This window comes from Telopea speciosissima, chromosome 4 (genome assembly GCF_018873765.1).
Source record: "Telopea speciosissima isolate NSW1024214 ecotype Mountain lineage chromosome 4, Tspe_v1, whole genome shotgun sequence".
NCBI classification, from domain to species: domain Eukaryota; kingdom Viridiplantae; phylum Streptophyta; class Magnoliopsida; order Proteales; family Proteaceae; genus Telopea; species Telopea speciosissima.
Window position 1 is genome coordinate 1,931,256 of NC_057919.1, and position 13,528 is coordinate 1,944,783.

A 13,528-nucleotide genomic window follows, 5' to 3' on the forward strand; every position below is an offset into this window, starting at 1 on the left:
ATCGGATTAAGTAGGAGCCATACTTGATTCAATTTGTATCTATTAGGAAATGGAGCTAATTTTTTTGGACTTGTAAGGTTCCTTATTTTTGTATCAATCTCAGCACAAATCACGTAGGCCTATGGTGATTTACTTTGAATGCTGCCTCAATTTCATTTAATCAGAGATATTCAGTTAGTTGGTGAAACATAATCCTTTCACTCCAATCTATCCAACAATACACATGAAGAAAAGTGGGATTTAGAAGACGGAAGGGGAGATTACACCGCCAGCATCTTACAATGTAAGAGAAGGAGCAATCTGAATTCTGAAAGGGAAGAAAGATTAGACTAGGGAGTATTCACAACCTCTCTTTATCAGGTTCTCTTCTGCTCTGAGAGGCCTCATTGCGTGCTTGTGCGCGTTCAAACTTCAGATTTTGGAGGAGGGAGAGAGACGAAATTGGGTCTGGTTTTCTTGGTTGTGCTATTGATCCTACAGCAGAATCCCTTTCTTCAAGTTGAAGCAGGGGATGGTTTCATCCGAATCGAAGGAGTGCATTTACTGCTGAGTGGGAGTAGGGTGTCGAAACCAAACCAAAACTGTTTATCGAATCCAACCAATCCATTTACAATGGAATCGTGAAACAATTTAATAATTGGTTGAATTTTGCTTTTAAAATGAGATCATTTAATAAATAGTTTGATTTTGGTTTTAATTTTAAACTTTAAACTCAAAAAGTTTTGATTTATATATTAAATAAAGAGTAAATTACATGATACCCCTGAAAATCGAACAAAACTCAACTCACCTCCTCTTATTTGAAAATACTCATTTGGCTCCGTGGATTAAAGGATTATATTTAGTTTTCACCGTTAGTTTTATACCATTAAGTGATGAAGTCAGCAAGTTAAAATTTTTAAATTTTCTAAATTACTCTTGACCATATGTATAGTTACTTTTTAACCCTTGTATCTAAGGCCGGTGAGGAAAGTTGCGAAGGCAGTGCTGGAGACTTCAAGCTCACCGAGGTGACCAACCATCATGACAGAGATGATGAAGCAGGAACTGCGACAGTGTAACCGCCACCTTTGTTCAGTTCTTATCAGAGATTCAAAGTCAGTCTCGAGTAGAGACCAAGCCTCACACTACTAAATCTGTTTCTCATCGTCCGTAACTTCTTTTTTTTCTTTTTTTCTTTTTTTCTGTTTAAGACTTTCAGTATACACCCTGGATTCTTCAACTGTTTCATTTCCTTTATCATTTGCATTTGTTTCATTTATTTTTTTCCCACTGTTTCTTGGTTCTGTGTCACTTGTTTATTTCTGGGTTGCAATTAAAATCCGTTTCTGGGTTCTATTTTCATTCAGTTTTTGCCTTTTGGGTTTGATCGATCAAGGCTGGAAAGAAGAGGAGAGGAGACAAGTCTTCTGAGAAATAAGGCTAGTAGACATTTGGGAGACAAAAAGGGTTGAGAAGGGGCAGTGGGTTTTTCTGAGAAGTTGCAGTGGAGATAGAAAAAGATTCATGGAGAGAGAGAGAGACCTACGAATCAAAATGCTGCATTTGGGTTTTGGGTCAATTTGGATCCGGATTCAGATCCTCTACTGCGGAGCTGCCCGGCAGGATCATACTGTCAAGACACAGCAAAGCAATAAATGACGGCCTTACCCCCACTAGGGCAAGACGCTCCGCCAAATCGTATACAGTGCTGGGGTTTTTTCCTGAACCTTCCATTTGGGTATGCAAAATCTTTCAAACCCAGCCAGTGATCAACCTGGTACGAGCAGGTCACTCAACCAGTGAACCAGATCAGACTGATTGTGGAATAAAACAGAAAAAAAAAAAAGAGTGAAGAATCATAAAATAATTGCAAATCCAATTCTTAGATTTCATTTGAATTAGTTCTCTTTGGCAGTTCACTTCAATGGGTGAATGTCTTTGATTTTGATTCATATCCATGTACGACATTGACCTGTTTAAATTCAATATGAGTTACTGAATCTAGAGAAGGCTATAGATGATCAAAAGCTGTCACTACAAATTAATGATCAAGAGCCAAAGGCTATAGCACTATAAGATACAACTATTCAAAGAAAGCAAGCATGCTGCAGTCCTCATTCTTATTCAGTAACATAACCAGTCTAGTACAATCATCGAAAGCTCTTCTAGCAAAAAGGGATCTCTTTATATACACAAGAGAATGGCACAGAGTCCATCTTATTTCAAGTGACATAAAGCTGAAACCTCCAAGCTTCCTCCAACAGCTCTATCCGTACACTCCAAACTCATCTTCAATGAGAAAATCCATGGGGATGTTGAAGACTTTAAATGATTGTGCCATCTTTAATGGTTGAATTCTTCAATATAACAGTGATTCCAGACCTTATGTAGAATCCTTCATTTGGCTTATCTGCTTCTTGAACATCCTAAGAAATGGTATATGTACATACATTATCAAAATGAACCAGTGTTACTCACAAGATCAACTATTTGTTCCTTAAGGCTCCATTCGTTTCAATGGAAAAATACCCTGGAAAACCAGACTTTATTATAAAACTTATTCTGTATCTATCTGCTATTTGTATTTTTTTTTAATTGATGGTACATGAAAACATAAAATATTTGGGCAAGACTGAGTGAGGAAGAGAACCCAGCTGAAAGATGGGGGGTGGGGTGATGTCCACCCTGGGTGGCAATCATATCATTGACCAAGATGCCACCATTTTTGTTTTTTGGGAGGGAGAGAGCAACATCTAGAAAAGAAATTGCAAGTTGTTTTCCAAATTTTCATATTGCATTTTAGTAAGATAAATCTAATTGCTTTAGGCCTCTAAAATTTCCTTTTGCTTTCGAGACCAAAAATAAATAAATAAATAAAAAGAAATTCTTGTTGAGATAACAATACTTACATCTTGGTTTGCAATGACCACATCTCTTCCTATCTTGGCATTCTTATCGATTATGCAATTCCTAAAAAAAAGAAAAAAAAAAATCAAGGGACACTTTTAGAAAATTTGCAACCCCCACCTCTCTTGCATGTATGCATGCATCTGGAATCAGTCAAAAAATCATGTCCATGACTCTATACACATTAAGCATATAACATGCAACTGTTAGATCCCATTTGTTGGGTTTGGAGGACCTACTCATTCCTCTGGCATGTTTTTTCCCAGAGTAGTGTCACAATTACAAACAATCAAATATTTTCCATACAATGTGGGGTCAACAAATCCATAATGCAGATCTAACACCAAAACTTCCAAGTAGTAGTCCCTGATTGAGTATTTTAAGAATAGACATTTGCAGGTGTAGATTCTCACCTAATCTTGGTATTCTGTCCAACGCCGATTGGAACTTTTCCCTCTGCCAGCAGAGATGCAATTTCAGATTCAGTTTGGTAATAGTCTGCACCCATCATCATAGTATCCTGAACATGAAGCAATGCATTTCCCACCATCCCACCCCCAAAACAAAAAAAATAAAAATTTGTTAGAAGTGTTCTTCCATATTGGAAATAGCTGCACTCATCCTGCAATATCATCTCCGTATAGACAATTCAACATATAGCAGACAGTAATTGTCTTGCTATACATAGGTTTTATGTCGTCAAGTGGGACTGTTCTTGCATAGGTATAATGAAACCTGCCTACTGTTGGATTCAGCCTTTCATCAGAAACAGAACTGAGAGAAGCTTTGCACTTACAGTTTCTCTTGGCCTTGACAGGCAGAGAAAAGAACGGTGCATGAACTGTAGTTTTGGAAGAAAAAGTTGCATATGAACTATGGTAGGATTACCTGAAGCTCAACACCATACTCTAAACGTGAGCGGACACCCACTATAGAGTTTTGAACACTACAATCCCTCAAGAAGCACCCGTGAGAAATAATTGCATTCAAAATCTGCATGAGCCAACTGAACCTTGAGAAACATGAACTAAAGTTGAATCATCAGACAGATCCAACATACATCATCATACCCGGCATTTGTCAACTTTGGAAGGTGGCAAGAATCGAGGAGATGTGAAGAAAGGTGTCTTTGGATCATAGAACTCAAACTTGGGAGGCTGGATCAAAGATAAAGTGTAAGTTTAAGGATGTCAGCTATTAAACCATGCAGAAAAGAGCAAAATAGTGGACATCAGAATTCTATGTTGTCTACTTCCAATATAGATTGCAAACAATGCACTTTTTTGGTGGCTTAACTGCATCAGATAAAAAACACTAGGACCTGCTCTGTGAGGGCTAAGTTAGCATCAAAGAATGATTTGATTGTTCCAATGTCCTCCCAATAGTCATTGAATAAATATGCCTGTCAAGATGAAGCATTCAAAGACTCATCAGATTCATACCTTAATCACATTGCACATTGGTAGATATGCATGCAGGAGTATTAAAAATAAAGAAATGCATAAGGAGCATGAAAAAGACTCAAAACATAATTCAGCTTCAACCATAAGTACCCAGTTTTTAAATCTCAAGGTCTTATTTCCTCAAGCATTACTTAAACTTTCCCACCCTGCTGTCAAGGTCAAGGTTTGCATACTTAAGCTTGCCCACCAAATAGTATGACCTATAGTATTGAAGAAAGAACTCACTTGGACATTGTGCTCCTTCACAGCAGATGGAATGATTTCAGATCCAAAGTCATTGCATGTGGGATATTTCAATGCCAAAAGCTTCAATAGAACCTCTGTTCTAAATACATATACTCCCATTGATGCAATGTACGGAGATTTCATGGCTTCTTGCTGAGACAACCCAAGAATAGTGGTGTCGACTTGCTGCGGTGCACCAAGAAAGATTATTAATTAGATTAGAATCATTTAGTACAAGGTGGATAATGATAAGTCATCCAAGTAATGGCGGTTGAGCCGGTGTTTAATTTTTGACAGGAGCATAGTTGCAAAGAAATACATTTACTGACGGAAGTAGTAATTCCTAGGAAATGTTCAAAGAAAATTTGAGCAAACTTTTTGTAAAATTAGTATTTATTACTCGATAAATTGTTCCTTGATAAAGAATAAAGATAAATTTTTGGTACTTATTAAGGAAACAAAATCTGTTTAAACTCTAGCTAGGATGTAATATAAATATAGCTCATATGAGACTATTATACTAATCTGCTTCTCAATTTTCTCATTATATTAAGAAACTTGGTAATTTTCACAAAAGGAAAAGAGGGGTGGAGAAATGAACCATTGCTTTTAGGTCGGAACCCTTGGGTTTCTCAGCAAATTGGATGATGCGTCCAGTGTTATTGATCTTCATCAATCCATAATCTGATGCACGGCTGCAGCATGATAGACCAACTTGAGATGAAACTCCAGAAAAAAAGAGCAAGGGGGAAAAACAAAAACATTTAACATAATCACAATTCTAAGCCTTCGACCTCACAATTTTCATATAAGCTAATACATAATCTGATAACGGGATGGGTCAGCCTCTCTCTTTTAACCATTCATGCCCATGCTTGGCTTACTTAAATAGAATTAGTTGATATGAAAAATCCCAATTCAACAAACTCGATATTCCCATCCTTGGTACCCCACATGATCTGGGAATCTAACCAGACTAACCATTAGCATAAAAGGGGGAATACTTTGAAGCCTTGTATTGAAGGATAACAAGTACAACAGCTTTACCTGTCATCCATGGGTACACAAGAAACTGTAATATCAGCATTTGTGTCAATATGCTTCTGCAAATTCAAATATATATATATACTATAAGTAAAGTTCTCAAACATGTAAAAGTATCACAAAGATATTTTTACAACTGATGAAAGGAAAGGGATACCTGCACAAAGTCCATGTAGTCCATCCTATAAAGATGATCACCAGACAATATCAGAATATGCTCAACATTCTTGTTCTTGGCATCCTACAGGAAGTAATCAAACTGTATCAGAACTATTTGCTTGAAACATATTTCTGTTATAAGTTTTCAGCTAGCAGATTCTGTTGGTGTTAATCGAAATTCCAGGTACCAACCTCAAACACCCACATAAATTGCCTAACGGCATCAGCTGTTCCTTGAAACCACTTCATTCCTGTTTCTCCCGGCGTTTGAGTGGCGGCCAGAACCTGTTCTCAAGAAAGACAAAAAAATGATTTAAATTTATCAACAAAGGGAAAAATGAATGTTAGATGAAAATTGTTATTTTTAAATTCATAAAAGTATTGAATAAAATTTCCTGAGAGAACTTTTATAGGCAATAAGCACCCAGGTTTAGCCTTTATAAGACAAATTTCAGCTTTACTTTTCCCTTTTGATCAAGACATTGCTGAAGTAACGTATTTCATCAAAATAAAATAAAAACTAGATCTCTCTTGCCATTTTCAGAATTGAGCATAAAGCAACGAATCAATACCTCTACAAAACCATCCCCAAAGTTCACACCATTCCCGAAATTATATGTGCGAGCAATGTGACGATTGAGGGAGGCAGAGTTGAATTGGGTCAGGATGAAAATCTTGTTGATGCCACTGTTTATGCAATTGCTCATAGGAATATCAATAAGCCTGTAGCAACCCCCAATTGGAACCTGCAAATAAAACATAAATCATTTAAGTCTTTCAGAAATTAAGTTCATCAACAACAATCACCAATATAATCTTCTGAACAAAGACCTGCCACTTGGGAAGCGCATGTCACCCATCAGGCTTGTACTTATCCAAAATTAGAGACACCTACTACAACTCATCTAAAAGGTTGAACTAATCAAACACAAACACTAAAGAAACACAAACAGAAACAAAACAGAGCAAAGATGACACAGAGATTTAACGTGGTTCACACACCACCAAAAATGTCAGAGCGAGTGCAAGAATTCGAGACACACATAACAGGTTGAACTAATCAAACACAATGGATCAAAATATTTCAAGGACAGAAGCATCTAGAAGTATTTTTCTTACAGCTGGCTTGGCTCTTCTGCTGGTAAGAGGAAAAAGACGAGTCCCGGCCCCTCCACCCAATATAATAGAAGCTACGTTCTTGGGGTCTCCTTTCGAGTTCACAAATACCGGTGCTTGAAAGGTCTGAGATGAAAAAAAATAGAGAGAGAGAGAGAGAGAGAGAGAGTATCAAAAAATTATTCCAACAAAATGGAAAACCAAAAACAGAATCACAAACTAGAAGAATTTTACAAACAACCCATGAAAAAAACAAGGATCACCCCTTACTGGGAATTTTGAAGCTTGAGTAGAGTTTGTAAATGGTTGGTTATTAGTGATAAATTCATGTATAAAAGCAATATTTGCGCATTAGCTTATTGAAGGAGGAGAATAGGATGAATTACCAGAGCCTCTTTGTTGACATCAGCTGTAAGAAGAGAGTAAACAACACCAGATTTGATCTTTCTACCCGCATTTTCAGTCCTCAAACTCTTCGTCGACTTGATATCCCAAAATCCGTTCTTAAGACTCCCTCTAATCCTTTCTCCCCAGAATCCATGACGTCCATCATTGAAACCTCCTTTGCCAACTCGCACCACAGGAGCATTGGCCTTCAAGGTCACAGAGCAAGAATCCATTATCGCAGTAGCTTCACTGTTAGTACGATCCTTGGAAACAAGAAGCCCGGAGGAGGGAATCAAAGTACTAAGAAAAAGAAGCCAAAGGTTAAAAAAGCCTAATGGACCTAGCCCAGTAAAGTAGGATCTCTCAACACAGACAACGGAGAAGTTTTAAAATGAAAAAAAGAAAAAATCAGAGATTCCAGATGTCACTTGGAATGATATTAAAAAAAAAACGGAGGTGGGGTGGGGGGGCAAAGGGTCCTTAAAAACACAAGAAAGATACAGGTAAAAGACTCATCAATAAGATATAGGTTCAGTCCTAAAAATATTGTGAGAGAAAAGAAAGAAAATCAAAGATGATGGGAATCACCAAGACTTCAGGAGAAGGGGAATGGGTATTTTGTTAGGAACGTAATCGGAGTGGAGTGCCTTCACTTTACGGACCAAATGCGTGAATGTGGAACCGGTGGTTAGTTTTATGGGCTTGTGACTGTGAGTCCTGGGCACGAGAAAGCCTTTAAGACTCTCTCTCTGTCTCTCTCTGTAACTTTCAACGTTTGCTGGTAACCGGTCTATGCTGCAACTAGTTCCGCCACACCACAGACATCGATGGCAGCCACTTGGGCACTTGGGATTTGGGGAGGGCAAACTCTATTTGAAGACAAACTTCCGTCCTTTTCGGGACAGAAAATAACACAAAATTAAATCGAAAGCCTCCCATTGTTTTTATTCGTTTATTCTTTGAGTAAATCTGAGATTAGGAATGGTCGATCTATATATTCTGTTCTTAAACTGTACGTAATAAGAGTTAAAAATGCTTTCAACAAATTTTTAAAAAAAATGAGTTAATCATAAATGTATAATTAATTAGAGGTTTGTATGGGGATTTGAAAGTGAATGGAGTAGAAATCCGAGTGAGTGCTTTGACGATAGATGAGATTCAGACTACAGCTTACATGGCGGTCGCTATCATAGGGTTATAATATTAGCATCGCCTCTGTCCGAAACCGGAACCTCTACAGCGCCCCTGCGCATCCGACGGCTGGGCGCGTGCTGGGCCGCTGGAGAGAATCTTGTTCCATCCATCTCACTCTCGAGTCTCAACTTGGACCTGATGTGGTTCTCTCTGATCATCTGATGAATTTAAAAAAAAAAACCAAAAGATAGAAAGTTTCCCTTCACTGACGGCAAAGGACGATTTCTTTTTCCTGGTGGGTCTGGCTGACTTACGATAGACATGGAGGACAATGGAGGACAATGGAGGACGCATTATCATCTTATCATAGCAAAGGAGGAGAGTAATGGTGACCCTACGATGGTAGATGAACCCTACTCCATGATGGAATCTGGATCAACTACCCACACGGAGATGGGTGGGATGGAGGGTTTAGATCTGTTCCCACCTATCCCCATGTGAGTAGCAGATTTGAACTCTCCATGAGTGAGGAAAATTTTCTTCACCTTGAACTTTAAAGGAATGAGTATTTTCAATCTTCAACTAGTAGGAGAAGCAATAATGACAATTATTGTGGATTTTCTTTCTCCCCCCATTGAAGTAAGTTCTCTTGTCATAATATAACAATGGTGTACTCAGTGCATGAGACTCCCACCACTACAAAATTTGGGCAAAATCGTAATAAACTTAGTCTTACCCCTGCTTTGTGAAGGGCTTATTGTCTAACTTGAACCGATAACCTCTAGGTCGCAATGGATCAAACTTGCTGATGCACCAAAATCCACCTTACGAGAAAAAGCTTGCCAGTATCCTCTTATTTCCCACCCATGGACCTCACAGTCTCTCTCATTAAAATCCCCTAGTGGATGATTCACTCTCACCCCCCCCCCCCTCATTGGAAGAAAACTACCCTCTATTTTTTGGTAAAAAAAAAAAACAAAACTACCCTCTAACATCATAGTGATATGCTCTCCCAACCCAAATCTTAAGCTTTGCCCCGTAGCTTAGCAACCAAAGCTAGATCTTTTATTCTCTCAGTTTAATATAAAAAAAAATTTTCCATCTCATCATCAAATGCAAATCACAAAGATACAACCTAACTGTCAAAGTGCTGCCTGAAGGGTGATTGATGTATGACATCAAAAGTTGATTGGCAAGTAGTTTAAGACTGTATTAATTGAGGATCAAGTTTTCTTCAACAATGTCCTACTCTAATAATATAATAATTATTAATCCAATATATATAGTCCCATTGACCAATATAGTCCTAGTCTTGCTACCTCTTTTTCCAATTTCCCAGAATCATTTCACATGGGGACCATAGATTCCAATCTAGAGGTACACGACAACCTCCACACCCATGACCCAATCCGCCCACCAACAAATTAATACAAAAACTATAGAAATGATTCAAATTGGATGGACATGGATGGCTTCTGCGTTTGTGGCCGAACACTTGGCATTTTAATAACACATTTTGCATTGTCACCTTTGCCTCTGTGTAGCTGAGCAGTCGGTGGTCCTAATGTCCTACAACCCCCCCCCCTCCACTCCTCACCACATGGCCACACCGTTTGTATATGAAAACAAAGAGCAGCCAAAGGTAAATAAATCTTTAATTAATGCATCTGAGTTATTGAGTTACGTTCGGTACAGGGTTTAAAAACTTAGGCTGCGTTTGGTATTCATTCTTAGAATGCATTCTAGATCAATTTCATAATATAAAAATTGTTTGAAAATGCAAAATTGACCTAAAATACATTCTAAACACAACTTTAGAATCAGAATTCAAATTAATCCAGCAGATTTCAATTCAAATTAAATGATTTCCATAGGATCCAGATCTGAATTGATTAAAATCAATGAAAAATAGGCTGAAATCAGCAAATATATGCCTTAAACCAAATTTCTAAGTGTTCTTGAAACCAAAACACAGGGATTGGATTAGTTCTTGCCGTTTTCAATTCGAATTGGATCAGAATTGAATGGAATTAATCCTAGAGAATCCTAGAATCAGCTCTCAGATATGACAATTCAACGATTCTAAAGTTAGGGACCAACAATTGACCATGTCAAATCTAAATCCGTCGCAACCAATTTTGATCCAAATCAACTGGAGTCGAGAACGATTTCAGCCAAATCCGATCCAAATAAACTGATTTAACTAATCCAATTATGATTTTCAGACCAAAATGTCTACGTTTGCATGTAGAGGCGTTTTTTTTTTTTTTTGGGGGTGATATTAGAAAGGGGATACAAGGTGTTAGGTAATTTTATTTGTGAATCTTTGGTGGAATATAGATGCGATACATCAGTTGATGATCTAAAAGACAATGGTTTTAAAATAAAACTTTAAATAAAAGGCCAGAGATCATTACTTGGTTGTGCGGTTCCTGTACTAGTGTGCACAAGGCTTCAATATGGATGACAATTTTGGTTTCACGATGAGTGGGGCAGTAGTTTCATGCACTCCTTTGTCTGAATGCTACACCACCAGACTCGATAGGAGAAAAAATCATGAAACTTTTTTCTTTTTTTTTTTCCGGAGGGGGGAGGAGGAAAGTGTGGTGGTTAAAGAACCTACAAACTGATACATCGTAGAAGACTTGTAAAAACACCAGAAGAGAGTAAAGACCATTGACACAAAATCACCTAAATGCATGCCAAGTATCAAGTAATGAGACCTCACTGGAAATCATAATAAGTTCAATGTAAAGGTTCCCACCACAACATGATCCAACATGATAAGCAGGAGCTCTTGTTTCCAGCAACAAGAAGTCAAAATGTTTCCACCTTTTTGTAGCCAATGAATAAGGGAAAAAGAAACTTAAGCTAAAGCAAAATTTAACAAAGAGAAAATCTAAAAGCAAAATTTTGATGTCTCAAAAGGACCAGAAAGAGAAAATTTAAGTGTTGGTTGCTCTAGTGTATATCTGCTGACTTGAATGAGCAGATACCATCCTTATTAAGCCTCTTGACATCAGTTCCCTGATTGCTCTCCGGGCAAGTGACCCATTAATCTGGCAAACACAAAAAAAAGAAGAAAAAAAGTAAGCAAACACGATGAATTTGCTTCTGCCAAATTTAATGAAAATAAAATACTATCAAAGAAAATGGGGTTCAATCATTAAAATCTCAAGCAGTAGCAATTAATTACAAATACGAGGCCTATAATTGAAACATGGCCCAACCTCTTACAAAGCTACAAAATACATCTTTTCTTTCAACAGGTAATAAATTATGGAAATGCCGAGCAGTGTGATTTACACAATTTCTGGTACACAAGCTATTCCATTGTATAATTTTGACCACCTACCTCTCAAATCCAGACTAATATCAACAATCATGCTGTTAAAAAGGTTTACAATACACAAAACAGGTAAATCTTAAAATATTTTAGTGGTAGGAGGAGAAAGCAGTGACCTAAACAGTAAGAAATTAAGTACGAAACTGAAAGTGAAACATAAAAACCTAATGCAAATCCATGCGAGTACGCTCAACAAAGTCTAACTATATTGTTGGACAAAATACATAGAGTAGATTAATGTGCAACATAACATTTTTCTTTTACTTCACTATGATTAGATCTTAATGTTCAACACCATGATCATTTTGAAAAGCTTGAGAAACCAATAACAGGTATAATTAAATCAGATTAATCCACACATAGGATTTCAAACATCCTTAGCATACAAGAGATAAGATGCTTCCACTTTCCTTCATGCCAAAGCCAAAATAACTTTTAGCCCCTCATGAGCCAATGGAGCATGTGAAATCCCTGTTCTTTCAAAAGGTAAATGACAACAACCTGACAAGACCATCTCTTTACCATGTAGAAACATTTCCCAAGGGGCATCAATTTACTATTAAAGGAGCAAAGAAAAAAAATTAGCACGCAGAAGTTATAAACTACAGACAAATGAAAAGGTTTATCCAGGATTGAAAGGCTTCACTAAACTCCATCAGAATGATTAGCCACCTGGAATAGTCAATGAAGTACTGTTCCTCTCACAATGAGCCTTTAGAAACGAACCTTGCCAAGTGGGTGAAAAGATAAGTGAACGCCACCCCAGAAACACATACATCATCAATATAGGCCTACCAAGTGTTCCCAGGATGATGACCAAATCCGTGCTTCAGTGTTCTATCAATTTCTAACACTTCAATATCAGTTGCACTGTAGCCATTAACCTCTCTGTCACACCATTAACCCCACAAGCAATGTGTACCACCATCAGGACAGAAGACCTCTGTGAAGCCTAACCAAAAGGCAACCTCAACTTCCTCAATCACCAGCTTTAGGCTCATGATCTTCTTGTTTTTTTTGCCTTAATTCTCAAAATGAAAGTGTTTTATGAACAGTTGAAGTATTTTTATGCTAAAGCCATAACATAATATAGGTGGTAGAAAGTAGATTTGAATCTAAGCAAAGTTAATAATTCAAGCATCCATTTGCATTTAACTAGATACTTATATAGAACCATAACTATCACCAATAATAGAACCTAGGGCCTCTTACCTGTTAAATATTGAAAGCAAGAGCAATCACAACTAATCACTATGATCGTGACACTTAACTATCAATAGCATGCTTTTTAATGTGAACCATACAACTAGCGTAGATCCAATAAGGTAATATTCGATTTCAGAATAATAATTTGACTAGATCATCAGATCTAGTAAACAAGGAATTGCAGATATTAAGCCACTGATTGATAAAAGGAAACAGGATTACCCTCAATCTGTCAGACAGAATGGAAGGAGTGATGAGCTTGTATTTAGGTGCTTCAGAAAGGAGCTTGTCATAGCTACCCTGGTCAAACAACACCATGTTGTTCACCTTCTCCTTCTGTTTTCCCTTGCTCCACTTCTGTATAACATAAAATAAAACAGTAATAAGAAGGAATCCAAATCAATGGAGTAATTTCAACTTAGTTAAAAAACCTATATAAGGGTTTTGGGAAACCAGCGAACTCAGGAAGAACCCAACAGGGGAAAGCATTGGAAAAAAACAAAGGGAAAGAAATAGAACAAATATGGAGTTCCAACTAATGAATCCATGACCGCTACGA

The 13,528-nt window shown here is 37.4% G+C and overlaps 1 protein-coding gene across 1 annotated transcript; it reads right to left on the reverse strand.

Annotated features, from left to right (window-relative positions):
- Window positions 1-2,071: 2,071 nt before the first annotated feature.
- Window positions 2,072-13,262, reverse strand: LOC122658151 (glucose-1-phosphate adenylyltransferase large subunit, chloroplastic/amyloplastic-like). Its single transcript, XM_043853058.1, has 15 exons — window positions 13,208-13,262; window positions 7,283-7,623; window positions 6,900-7,022; window positions 6,353-6,526; window positions 5,973-6,065; window positions 5,779-5,862; window positions 5,625-5,680; window positions 5,179-5,272; window positions 4,578-4,763; window positions 4,211-4,291; window positions 3,960-4,046; window positions 3,778-3,882; window positions 3,303-3,409; window positions 2,892-2,952; window positions 2,072-2,408 (listed from the first exon to the last, which is right to left on the reverse strand). The coding sequence occupies exons 1-15, from the start codon at window positions 13,260-13,262 to the stop codon at window positions 2,307-2,309; spliced, it is 1,749 nt and encodes a 582-aa protein (XP_043708993.1). The 3' UTR covers window positions 2,072-2,306.
- Window positions 13,263-13,528: the final 266 nt, after the last annotated feature.